Source organism: Ipomoea triloba, chromosome 14, assembly GCF_003576645.1.
Source record: "Ipomoea triloba cultivar NCNSP0323 chromosome 14, ASM357664v1".
NCBI classification, from domain to species: domain Eukaryota; kingdom Viridiplantae; phylum Streptophyta; class Magnoliopsida; order Solanales; family Convolvulaceae; genus Ipomoea; species Ipomoea triloba.
In genome coordinates this window covers 15,563,748-15,577,867 of record NC_044929.1, presented here as the reverse complement: position 1 = coordinate 15,577,867, position 14,120 = coordinate 15,563,748, and the positions used below count along the sequence as shown (strand labels likewise).

Below are 14,120 nucleotides of genomic sequence, written 5' to 3'. Positions count from 1 at the left end.
TATATATTTAGAAACTACATTAAAAGTACTATTTAACACAAAAAATTAAATTTAAAAATAATAAAAAATTACTAAAGAAAATAAGCAAAGAATGAAAAGTTGATTTGACCAATGAATAGTAAATAGGACAGGTAAAATGGGACAGAGGGAGTATTATTATAAATTTTTATATTTGAAATAAATAATTACAATGTTTAATTCTACCCATTTTTCAGAAAATAAACCAAACACACAAAGACAATTTTCCACAAAGACAATTTTCCAATATACATCCGAACACTAGAAATAAAACTATTTTCTAAAAAATGACTCATTTTTCAAAAAACATTTTCCAAAAGCAATTTTCTTGCTTTCCGAACGAACCCTAAATTAAAATGTAAATTTGCACCAACCTAAGAACAAACCTAGAATACTTTGTAATAATAATAATAATAATAATATATAAATAAATAAATAAATAAATACTTGCATTGACCTTTACATTTTACATTGCTTTAGATGATAAGAACACCATTGCTTCAAAATTTGAATACAGCCAGCCAGCCAGCCAACAAGCATCATGAAAGAGAACCCCACAAACTAAAAACTATAAATCAAACTTGACACTTATACACAGCATTCCCCTTTTACATATATATTTTCCATGGATAAATAACTTCTACAATTTACAGAGCTATGTATAAATTATGTATCATGTATATTCATAGCAACTGTACTGTCGTTGAAGCCGAATGCAATGCAGCAGCAAGAAGAGCTGCTCCGATCCCCGATCCATCTTCGGTTACTGTAATGGTAACGAGGGACGAAACTTCTTCCCCTAATATCTCTGCCACTGCTTCATTCAAGTACTCTCTGAAAGAGGTGTAGCTTGTATACAACCCGCCTTCGATGGCCACCACCGTTCTTTTCATCCTGCTTGAGCTACTACCACTTCTCAATTTCCCACTGGCAATGCCGCCAGTTCCATCCCTTCCAATCTTCTTTAATATTCCCACGATACCCGCTGCAGCTAACCTAGCAGCTCGTCGAGTTACCACATCACACACTTCCACTACTAACTTCCGAAGTTTAAGAGGGACATCGGGTAACTAAAAGATGAAATACCAAAATTAAAAGGTAAGCAAAACAAGCTAAATGTACACTAACTGTGATGCATAGGTTGATGTGAATGTATACAGAAAGTGCATTTATTGCAATCTTAAATGCAAACAGAATGATTTTACCTCCAGTATTTCTCCTAGAACTCTTGCTACTTCACTCAATTCAGGTGAATCATCGTCGTGCATAGCAGCCATGAGGGGTGTCCTGTAATTACAAGTGGAAGAAATATAAAATGGAGACAACAGAATAGAGAATATAAAAAAGAAGGATACAACAGCTAGTATATGTTGTAATGAACATTAAAAGATCCCAACAGAGTAGAGAATATAAAAAAGAGGATACAACAGTAACATCAGAATTAACAAAACGGTGGAAAAGAAAAACTCACACAGTAACATCAGAATTAACAAAACGGTGGAAAAAAACCCACTACAAATTACATGTATGTTATAAATATGCGTAAGTTGAAAGAGTCATTCTTAGTATGGGGAAAATCCCCCTAATCCACATAAGGTGACCTTCATTTTGCTAATTACACCTATGTCATGTATGGCTTCACAAGACATTGTTGAAACTCTAGGCCCTTCTAGGAATGAGCCCATTAGGTTAATAATCTATTCATGTATAAATAAGAGACATATGTACAGTTCTTTATGCTGAATAGAGTGAATCCTTTTTTTTTTTGAATACGACTGACCCTATTACATTGTAGTACACTAAGGCTCGAACTCATGACCTCCCATATGGGGGAGGTCACTACATGCCATCTGAGCACAAGGTGCTTGGCAAAAAAGACTTATTAAACCAAGGCGCTACCAACAAAGATTGAACCTAGGACCTCTAGCATAACATACACAACCTCCAGCAACCGCTGCGACTACCCATCTCGTTCCGACGCATTTCTGGATGTTGTTTGAAGAGATTACCATTACAGCCTTACTCGGAACCTCGTCGCTAGCCTTCGCTGGAAGTCCGGTCACCGAAATCCGCCGCACGCGTCGCCACACGCCACCACTCTCCGCCGACAGTTTCTTCGTTTTCCGGGAAGATCTCCTCTAGATCTCCGTTCTCAGGTGTTGTTACCACCATTGGACTCGCCTTGAAGAGGCGCTCCTGGGAGTATTTTCAGATCTTCAGTCTCTGCCGGTCAATGGCCAGTCAACGCCATCAAACATCCTTGAGGCAATTTTCTTGCTCTTTTTTGAATAGTATTATGGCTTCATCCCTCACCGGTACCTCTTCTCTGTTGTGTTTCTCTCTCAAACTAGTACCCCAAGTACTTGGGTTCTTGACTCGGGTGCCTCAAATCATATTTCTGGTAATCTTTCTGTGATGACTAATGTCACAAAATCTAAGACTTTGCCCATGGTTACCTTAACAAATGGTCATCAAACACCAGTTGCCGGTGTTGGTCAAGCTTCTCCTATGCCATCTTTCCCCTTACAGTCAGTGTTATGTGTTCCTAGTAGTCCTTTCAACCTTATTTCTATGAGTAAAATTACTCGTACCTTGAACTGCTCCATAACCTTTTGTGTTGATTCAATTGTTGTGCAGGATCGTAGTACGGAAAAAGTGATTGATACCGGGATTGAATCACAAGGCCTCTATTACCTCCCTGGTGGTGATCTTATTGCATGTGCATCGACAGACTCTCATATGCTTCTCCATAGTCGTTTGGGCTATCCTAGTCTCTCCAAACTTCGACGAATGGTTCCAGGTCTGTCTTTAGAGTCATTAGGCTATGAGTAATGTCACCTTGGAAAGCAATCACGTAAGTCCTTTCCCGGAGAATCAATAATCGGGTTGCGTCTCTCTTTGATTTAGTTCACACTGATGTCTAGGGTCCATGTCGTGTCAATTCTACTTTGGGATTTCGTTACTCTGTCACTTTTACCGATGATTATTCTAGGTATACTTGGGTTTTCCTTATGAATGATCGTTCTGAGTATTCTAGATTTTTCAAAATTTTTTGTGCTGAAATAAAACTCAATTCGGTAAACCCATTCATGTTTTCCGTAGTGACAATGCTAAGGAATATCTCTCTAATCAATTTCAGTCCTATATGACCTCTCGGGATATGTTACACCAACAGTCGTGTGTCTACACACCTCAACAAAATGGGTGGCTGAACGTAAAAATTGACATTTGGTTGAAATTGCTCGCACTCGGTTAGTACACTCTAATGTTCCTCATCATTTTTGGGCTGATGCTATCCTTACTGCATGTTACTTGATCAATCGCATGCCATCTTCAGTACTAAACAATGATACCCCATATTCCATTGTATATCCTTCGGTTGATCTTTTCCCTCTTCTACCTCGGGTATTTGGGTGTATTTGTTTTGTTCATGACATGACTCCTGGGCGTTCGAAATTGGCCCCTAAAGCTGTCAAGTGTGTTTTCTTGGGTTATTCTCAACTCCAAAAGGGTTATCGATGTTATTCTCCAGAACTTAACCGTCGTTTTGTGTCTGCGGATGTCACTTTTATTAAATCTACCCCTATTTTTCCAGCCTTCATTAGGTGACCCGGTCTCTATTTCGGAGGTTCTCCTTCTTCCTTATCTCAGTCCACTTTATTTTACCCAGGATCCTAGTCATCCAACTGCTCCTGATCGCTCTCTTCAAGTCTACCAACGCCGTCCTCACCATGTGCCTATTGGTTCATGTTGACTCACCTGTGCCACCCGATCCTCCGGTTGCGATTCCACCACTTCAACAGCAATCTGACACTGAAACCACTGGGGCACCCATTGCTATCCGGAAAAGTACACGTTCTACTCGTAACCATCATCCTATATATACCTTTTTGAGTTATCATCGTGTATCTTCCACTTACTTTGCATTCCTTTCTCACCTTTCTTCTGTGTCTATACCTAAATCCACTCGTGAGGCCCTCTTGGATTCGAGTTGGCACCAAGCCATGCTAGCAGAAATGGAAGCCCTACAATCTAGTGGCACATGGGAGTTGGTCCCCCTCCCTCTTGGTAAAAATGTTGTTGGTTGTAGGTGGATTTATACTGTGAAGATGGGCCCTGATGGCAAGACTGATCGCCTTAAGGCACGACAGGTGGCAAAAGGCTACACTTAAATTTTTGGTTTGGATTACACTGATACTTTTTCTCTTGTAGCTAAAATTGCATCAATTCGATTGCTTTTATCTTTTGCAGCTATAAATCATTGGGACTTACATCAGTTGGATATCAATAATGCTTTTCTACATGGCGATCTTCAAGAGGAGGTTTATATGGAGCAACCACCTGGGTTTGTTGCTTAGGGGGAGTCTGGTATGGTATGTAAACTTCATCGCTCCTTACATGGCTTAAAACAGTCTCCACGAGCTTGGTTTGGGAGATTTAGTTTTGTGGTGTGTGAGTTTGGTATGACTAGAAGTGAAAGTTGATCATTCTGTTTTCTATCGTCATTCTAATGGGAAATGCATATACCTCATAGTGTATGTTGATGACATTGTGATTACAGGGAGTGACCAAGAGGGCATATCTCAATTGAAAGAGTATCTCTTCAGTCAGTTCCAGACCAAGGATTTGAGCAAGCTAAAGTATTTTCTCGGAATTGAAGTGGCCCAGTCTAGCAGTGGTATAGTCATTTCTCAAAGAAAGTATGCCTTAAATATTTTAGAAGAAACTGGTATGTTGATTGTAAACCTGTGGATAATCTAATGGATCCAAATGTTAAAACTTCTACCAGGACAGGGGAGTCATTGCCTGACCGAGAACGATACAGGAGATTAATTGAAAAATTGAATTATCTTACAATCATGCGACCAGATATTATCTCTTTTGCAATGAGTGTATTAAGTTAGTTTCTTGAGAACCCTTGTGTGATACCCATTTGGATGTTGCTGTTCAGGTTCTAAGGTGTATCAAGAGAGCACTAGGGCAAGGTTTGTTATATGAAGATAAAAGACATGCTCAGGTTGTTGGATATTCTAATGCAGATTGGGTCGGTTGTCCATTTGACAGGCGTTCTACTTCGTGTTATTGTGTACTCATTGGTGGTAATCTCATATCTTGAAAAAGTAAAAAAGCAAGATGTTATTGCCAAGTCCAGTGTTGAAGCTGAATACTGGGCCATGGCCCTTGCCACGTGGGAGCTCATGTGGCTGAAGCACATATACAAGATTGCAATGTGGCAATGTTGCTCAAATGACACTGATATGTGACAACCAAGCAGCTCTACACATCACCTCAAATCTAGTTTATCATGAGAGGACCAAACACATTGAGGTTGATCGCCACTTCATCAAGGAGAAGATTGTGTAAGGGTGAATTAAAACCAGCTTTGTCAATTTTGCAGATGAATTAGCTGATATCCTAACAAAATCTCTTAGAGTTTCTAGAGTTGGGTATATTTGTTACAAGCTTGGAGCATATGATTTATACTCTCTAGCTTGAGGGGGAGTGTTGAAACCCTAGGACCGTTAATAGTCTATTCATGTATAAATAGGAGACATATGTACAGTTCTTTATGGTGAATAGAGTGAATCCTTTATTCTTCACAGACATCTCACAAGCCAATAATAGATACCAAGCTGAAATTACACTCTTGGTAACTAATGCACTTGTACTTGAAAAAGGGTTTGTGGTTTTTGTTTTTGTGTGTGTGTGGTTGATGATTGGGGGAGGGGTATTATTTTCTTTTTGTGTTTGTATGTGGTTGAATGGCTGGGGGAGGAGCGGCGATCCAATATCTTAGCAATATATATGACCATGTGAATAGAGTGAGGTGGGGAGAGAATAATACACTACAGGCTGAAAATAATATAGAACTGGATTTTACCTCAGCAGAAATGGCATTGCTAATTTGGAAGATACAGGTCCGAAAACATCAAACTCCTGTGACATTCTTAGAAAAACTCTTCTTACTATGTCCCCCAAATACATCCCTGAAATCATTTTCTCGAATCCCTACAAAACAAGATCCCGTAGGTATGAAGCAGGCGATCAGCAGAGAGCTCCTTGAGGAAAATTTTAAAAAAATACCAAATTCTACCTGATCATTAGGATTTGGGCTATCAGCATCCAAGTCACTGTCATATGATGTTCGTGGTAAATGAGATGACCAGAAGTTTCCCCATTCCATATTGACTACCTAATTAGCAGGAAACATAGATGGATGTAAAGAATGGTTTTCCATAATCTTATCATGTTCAGAAGAACAATAAGAAAGATGAGAGGAATACCATGCTTCCTGAAGTTGTTAAAAGGCCTTGGCATTTTATAATAGCATCTGCACGCTCCACATAACACGCATTAGTACCTGTCCCAAATATAACAGCTGCAATGGTGTCTTCATCATTATAATGTCCAAGAGCCAGTGTTGCCACCGTATCATTTATCTGTTCATGACAAAAATAAAAAACAGCTGAAAACTAAATTCATAATTCTAAATAAATAGTAAAATTGGTCAGGATAAGAGAAGTTCTATCTGAAATTGTTACTTATCCAAATTCCTAATAGACACCAATTTTAAATAAAATCTATAAAAGAAAACTTTCTATTAATTAAAAAGAGCATTTCATCATTGGTATAGTAAAATGTATCAGCAAATAGAATAGAAATTGATCATAACAACATTAGAATATTTACATAAGTTTGCACAAAATTGGCAAATAGTGCTACAAGGACACAATCTCACATTTCAACAAAGGTAGAGAAGAATATGAATTATGAATTTAATATTACATAACCTGTGCATAAAATATTCTATAGAATATCATCACAATAGATAACACTGTAAATTCTTACCAATGCTGCTACCCGAATATCTAGGCCCTTTCTAGAAAATGCTGCTTGTAGGCACTCAGAAACATTTCTCCCAACCTGATAAAAAGATACTTTAATACTATGTATGTTCCAGTCAATCAAGTAGTAGGAGAACCAATCCATTCATGAGAGAGTCTAATAAAATTATTCAATAGGAGAAATCATGGATCACTTCAGTTCATATAGTAGTAGTATGGAAATTCTGCTCACTGTGTGGCAAAAAAGAACAGGCATGTTTGCCTGTCTGATGCGGTGATGCCTTCATCATCCACCTGCCCCACATTTAAATATGTAATACAGAAATTCACAAAGAAAATATTATTGCCATGTCATCCAAGTTGGAGACAATAAATAATTAACCATCTGGACATTACACGAAATTGCAGTTAACATACATTAGAAACACTAATTTTGGAGGATATTTAGTTGAACAGAACACTCATTTAAGGCCAAATTAATAATTCACTTATTATTTTCAGCCATAAATATATCCACAATTAATGTTAAATGTTATGTTGTAAAATTTAATAAATTATTAAACCAGAAGTATTAACAATATAGAAACTATACATATATTTATTAGTCACCAGTTGTCTAGTTGATAATTAAGACATTGGTTTCAAATTTTAATTTGTTGTGAACTTGTGATTCACCATACTTGCTAATAACATTGAAATTATACATATATATTAGTTGCTAGTAGATAATTCATAATTAGGGTATTTGTTTCAAATGTTAAAACTTGTCATGACTCCCTTCTATGTGTTCACTAGTTAGTCATGAAATAATTTGAGCTTACTGCTAGTTTCATCATCATGCTTTCTTTATTGAGTGCTCTCAAATGTTAATGAATGAACAGTTTTTTAAGGTATCAATCCATAAATGAATAATGATTTACATTATTAAATCATATATCATACATAAAATTAAAAGTATATTTAACACATAACACAGTTTCCTGTTGTGTTATGTAACATTTATCTGATTTGCTCTAAATATAACTGCAATTAATAAATTTACTTGCATAAATTATATAATTTTCAAAAGAAAATGCACAAGAAATTTGATATTAATCCAGTGCTAAAATAAATTAATAATTGAAAATTTGTGTTACAATGTACATACAATGTATATGTATGGATTTATGTAAGCATGCATTAGGCATTGCATACATACATGCATATGCACAGTTGCACACTCATATTTATATATCTTGTAATACAAGGCATTAATTTGACATTAAATGGGCGTTTTTACCTATCACTAATTTGACATTATACGAGGCACTGCTCTTGAGGATATCCTATCACTTGATTAAACCTAACAAGGCCAAGATTAGGTTAGAAGCTTTTCTAGCCAACAATACAATCTGTTAAGCCTTGAGAATTCAAATAATCATATTTTTCTTCAAAACAAACAAGGCAAAATTCAGGCCTGAAAAGCAAGAAAGTAGCATGCTAAAAATGTACGCCTTGGGAAAATTGTTAACCTCAGAAACTAAATTAGTCAATTTCTTTTATCAACATAATCAGGGCTAAATTCGTGCATAGGAAAACCAAAATGTATCATGCTATGCACTGACAAGGAAAGCTAGCTAAATAAATGATGATCGATTTCAGTAAAGAACTATTGTCAAACTAACCATGTCTTCAATTTCAAATCCTTGTGTCCACTTGATCAAGATGCCAGATGAGACAGAAGTTTGTTTGACAGGAAAAGAAAATGTGAAGCCAAGACTTCTGTCTTGTGAGTGTTCTGAGTCACTACCATCCCTTTCAATGAAATCCTTCAGCGATGATGCAATAAAATCAAAGAGATCCTGCATAACAAAACAAAATAGAAAGATGGGAATTATCAATTGCAAACTCTACATCAACAAAATCTACATGTTAATTTAGAAGTTAAGAAATAATATAGACAACAAAGTCAGCCACCTCACTGGTGCTACTCAATAAGTGTTGAGGAATTGGCTGCTGATGTACATCATGTCTGATAGTAGCAGACCTTTGACCACCTAATTGAACTCGCAAAACCCGAAAGTTTGTACCTCCAAGATCTAGAGCATAAAATGTTCCCTTCTCACTACTGCATGCAAACTCATAAATCAATTTCATGAGCAACAAAAACAAGCAAAACCAAATAAAAAGATCCTACAGTAAATAAGATATCATGCATAGAAATGACACTGTGCATATTTTCTGAAATTTTTTTTTTAATAATAATTAGACGCCCCATGTTACCCTCTTACTAGCGACAATTGATATTGGAGCATGTCTAGTTAATACTTTTGAACATAGGTAGACAAGCTAAAGTGAAGTAAAATGACAAATTTATTACCAACTGCAGCAGTCCAGTATGTTTAAAGCCAAACTAATAGAATCAAGAATAATTGATTAATTGGCAACACAGCTCCAAAAGCTTCAACTACTCATACTCTTCAATCTTCAATGTCAAATATCCAACACATGATAGGTAAGGTACATGAAATATACAGCTAGAACAAAAGTTGATTCCATACAATGCAACCTTATTATTTTAATCAACCCAGAAAAATAAAAATCAGATATGACTGCTTCAACTCATGATTCTTCTAGAACCCAAGTTCATTAATCAGAAACCACCTTAATGGGGGTGGTTGCACTTGTAAACCTAGGCATTTACTAGAGGCTGACTCCAAAATGCATTTCCAAATACTGGCCACCAAAAAGCTGACTCCAAAATGAAGCACAAAGCAGAATATAAGTAACATAAACCGTCTAAAATTAAAAAGAATTACACCCAGAACACTAAAATATTCCATATGCAAGAAGACTAAGCAAAAGACAAAGTCAAACAAAATTTACTCCATAAGATTAAAATGGTTTTCTCAAAAAAAAAAAAAAAAGATTAAAATGGCAGATAAAAGAACAGGACAACCACTGCCCCACAAAAATAAATAAGAAATAACCTTTCAAAGAGGGTAGAATGAACAATGAGAGTCAAATGCTAGCAACTTAGAAAGACATAAAGTGAATCAGATGCAATAAAAGAGTGACTGGGTTTCCCTCAAAAAAAAAAAAAAAAAAAAAGTGACTGGGTCTTGGGAAAAAAACAGTACATGGTACAAAAGTGAAAAACAAATCCTTCAGGATCAAGCACAAAACTTAATCTCAATCGCCCATAAGAGGAATCCACGGCTCATGATTTCAAAACGTGGATCTCAAAACCAGCTATAAGCTGACTGGGTAAGAAAAGGGTCTAGAAACATGCCGAAACCCCATAGAAACACCAACGAAAATGACAAAAAAAAACACACGCAAAAATCACCCAACATTAAATACGCAGTCATTCAATTCCCGTTCCCCATTCCAATTAAGACATTTCATATCTTTTGGCTTTTACGAAAAGTATGTTGTGTATAATCCTATACTCCTAGCAATGAAGAACACGATCATTTTCGGACACTAAAAATGAACACACATTAAACAGTCACAGCGTTAATGTGAATGCGTGCAATTAAATGCACAAGTATGTACCCATTGGGGAGTTTATCGACATATGTGAGCAACATTTTGAGCTTGCTCCCGCCTTCAGAGGCTAGGCCGGCGTGCATTTCGACGGCCATAGCGTCGACAACTTGCCGGAGTCGCCCAACAGGGGTGGCGCAGGCCTCCTCCAGCTCCTCCAGAACCCGCAACACCTTCCGCCACTTCTTCCTCCTCCGTACCCGTCTCCCCACCATCACTGTCGCCACCACACACGCCGCCACTGCACATCCCACTGCCAACCCCGCCGCCAACCGCCCCATAGTACAACACCGTTCCTTCCCCTCTCTAGTCTCTACTCCCTCCCGCGCCGCTCTCTTCTTCTCCTGTTGAGAGGCTAAACAAATAATACTATCTCGAACCGACGGCGTTTAATCAAAACTCCCTCCCTCCCTCCCTTTTCGAAGGCTCGGCGATTGAACCAAACGCGCCGTTTAACCGTACGGTTTGACCAAACACCGCCGTTACACACCGAGCACGATAATCGCGGGCGGGCGGGCGGTTAACCACACCTTCCCTATTCCCAAACGGTCAGAAACATGGTAATCTCCATCGAGAAGAAACCACGACGCTCTTTGAAACTCCTTACCGCGCGGAGACTCTCTCTCCGACAATCGGCGGCGATCAAACGGCGCCGTACGGATTTCCGGAGACGTAGACGCTACGACGGTTGCTCGGAGAAAAGTTGAGTTGAGAGGGAGAGAGAGAGAGAGAGAGAGAGGAGGAGAAGGGTCGGTCGGTGTTCTTTGGGTTTTGTACACAGTGGGAGGAGTGTGGGAAAGCGAACTGCGTAGTACTTATAGCATACGGGAAATGACGGATTTGCCCGCGGGCAACATCAGAAATGGCGGATTCGTCAGCTTTCGTTAAACGTGATTTGGTTTTGACCGTTTGCGGAAATGGGAATTTGCCAGATTGGATTTTGTCCCTCGGCGGTTTTCAAGATTGACATCGGAGTTCCAAAATACTACGAATTTGCCACTGACCTTTTGTGGCACATGATAGCCAAGGTGGCTTGGCTAACTCCAACATTTCATTTCCATAAATTGAAAGCTGTGTAGCTGATTTAAATTGACTTGTTCTGATAATGACCGTTTCTTAGGAGTAGAAATATCAAATATGAATATGACAATTTAGCGTTTGTTGTATAGTTTTTATCTCTCTATGACTGCCGGTTAAATTTACTATTATCAACTATTTTTGGAGTGATATGTCAATATTTTTATTATTACATTTTTGAGATTTTTTTTTGTAATATTGATTTCCTTTTGTATTAGTTGATTATAATTTTAAGGAATAAGGGTCCAAATAGGTCTTTTAATTACACACTAAATGCAATTAGATCACCGAACTCAAAAAAGTTACAGGGTGTGTTTGGTTAACAGCTTATCCGCCAAATTTTGGCGGTTTTGACCAACTTTAGCGGTTTGACCAAGTCAAACCGCTAAAGAAGGCGTTTGGTTAACAACGGTTTGGAGCAACGGTTTGCTCCAAACCGCTGAAATCCCAAACGCTGCTAATATCAGCGTTTGGGATTGGCGTTTTGGGGAAGAATAATTCTTCCCCAAAATGCCCTCCATTTTATTTAAAAAAAAAAAATTCCTACGTTATTTAGAAGCCTGAGGCAGCAGCCTCAGGCTTCTCTTCTCTTCTCTTGCCTATTGGTAGGCAAGAGAAGAATAAGGGGCGTTGAGCTCCCTTTTATAAGGGACAAGGCCCCTTTTTTTAACAACTTACGATGTGGGATCAAAGATTCCACATCTTTTTAGTTTTTTTTTTTTTTCTTTTGGTTTCTTTTTTTTTTTTTTTGGTTTATTAATAATAACAATATTATTATTATTATTATTATTATTATTATTATTACTATTATTATTATTATTATTATTATTATTACGGAGTAGTATTATATGTATACCCTTTTGGTCATTTTACATGTTAACCGCTGATCTAAACAGCTAATTTTACCAAACATCTTTTTACAAACCGCTAATACATTTCGCTGGTCAAACTCGCTAATACAATCCGCTATTTGATAACCGCTAACACAACCCGTTACCGCTAACTGCTAACCGCTGATAACCAAACAAGCCCACAATTAAATCTCCGAAAAAAACACAAATTTATGCAAATTCAGACTTGTTTATTTGTTGATATGCTGACGTGTCAATTACTTAATTTAAAAATAATTTTTAACTTTTATTTTAATAATTTTAAATAAAAAATTATTTAAACATTAAAAAATAAAAACTTGCAAGCTGGAGACGAAGGGGTACCCTTCATCTCCATGGTTGTCACCTTCGTCTCCTAACTGGCCGCCCTTCGTCTCTAGTTGGGTTTTGTTTTTGTTTTAAAATAGTTATTTTATTAAAAATTATTAAAATAAAGTTTAAAAAATTATTTTTAAATTCGGTGATCAACATGTTACCATATTAATAGGTAAACAAGTCATTTTAAGTTAAATTGCATGAATTTGTATTGTTCAATGACCTAATTGTAGTTTTTTTTTTTTTTTAGTTCAGTGGCCTAATTACAATTTGGTGTATGGTTGGATTGTCTATTTGACACTTGTTCCTAATTTTAATGTATTAATTGTTATCATTTGAGGGGTATTTTTTGGTAAATTCTTCAAAATTAATTAAATTTAGTCCCCAATTATTAAAGATGCATCTTGTTTAATCACAAAATTGAAGTTGGAAAGTGTTATAAACTTTTTTAGTAGTATTCCTTCACTAGGGTTTAAACATGTGACCTCCCATTAAAATAAAATAAAAATAAAAATAAAAAAAAAAAAACAAAAAAAAACTACAAAGGTGCCATTAAACTACAAACTACTTGGTAAAATGTTATAATTTCAATAGTCAAGTATTAGATCTCATTTAATTTTAAACTTATGACTTAAAAAAAAAAAAAAAAAAGTTGAAAGTGTGAGATTATTGGCCCATGGATGCAGAAGTTTAGCTCTTGTGGTCAAGTTAAGTATATTTATCCCTTCATAAAGAACTCGTAGTCACTATTTGTATATGCAAATTAGAGCCATGAGTATTTTAGCATAAAATAAGGAAGAATGATGAAGAGGACCTCCTATGGATTTGAGAATTTTGACTTCTTTCAACCTTCACATAAAGTAAAACATAAAATAAATGATTCAGCGCCTGCGCAAATGAAAGGACGAGACCGCTTCTAGGTCGAACGGAGAATTAACGTGAAATCTAACAATGTACAATTTTAGATAACATTTTCGTAGTTAAGTGACTAATCGAGCAAAAAATTAATAATCAGGGGATTTTTACAGAGAAATCCAATAATCAAGGGGACCCCGGTTAGTATAAACTCATTTGTTAACTATAAATGTATCATGTTAAGTAATTCTAACATTTCTCTAACAGGGCGTTTGATTGGAGGGAAGGAATTAGGTGAGAATTAAGTGAGAAAGGAATTTAAATTCCCTCCAACCAAACGCCCTGTAAGTTCATACAATGTGAATTGTAGGTAAATAAGCTTAAAGCAAAAGATTCATAAATTGAGTGCTTGACATATGATCATTCTTATGGTATAGTTTTAAGATATATTTGGTTGAAAATTAGAAATGGACTTAATCTATTGATTTTATAAACTTGTAGTTAATATGGTATGTACATACAGTTAACAATTTATGTAAATGTTCTAACATTGTTATAAGTTCATAATTAAGTAAATAAACTTAAAGCTAAA

General features: G+C 36.5%; 1 protein-coding gene across 1 annotated transcript; it reads right to left on the bottom strand.

Moving 5' to 3' along the window:
* Window positions 1-429: 429 nt before the first annotated feature.
* LOC116003538 (hexokinase-3-like) lies at window positions 430-11,155 on the bottom strand. Its single transcript, XM_031243431.1, has 9 exons — window positions 10,401-11,155; window positions 8,820-8,970; window positions 8,528-8,704; window positions 6,868-6,942; window positions 6,303-6,458; window positions 6,113-6,211; window positions 5,900-6,027; window positions 1,224-1,305; window positions 430-1,088 (listed from the first exon to the last, which is right to left on the bottom strand). The coding sequence occupies exons 1-9, from the start codon at window positions 10,670-10,672 to the stop codon at window positions 702-704; spliced, it is 1,527 nt and encodes a 508-aa protein (XP_031099291.1). The 5' UTR covers window positions 10,673-11,155; the 3' UTR covers window positions 430-701.
* Window positions 11,156-14,120: the final 2,965 nt, after the last annotated feature.

Coding starts and splice junctions, on each gene's coding strand:
- LOC116003538 (XM_031243431.1), bottom strand. CDS start 10,672: ATGGGGCGGTTGGCGGCGGGGTTGGCAGTGGGATGTGCAGTGGCGGCG. Junction 1,306..5,899: donor GCAATGCCATTTCTGCTGAG/GTAAAATCCAGT, acceptor TTGTAATTACAG/GACACCCCTCATGGCTGCTA. Junction 1,089..1,223: donor TTCTAGGAGAAATACTGGAG/GTAAAATCATTC, acceptor TTCATCTTTTAG/TTACCCGATGTCCCTCTTAA.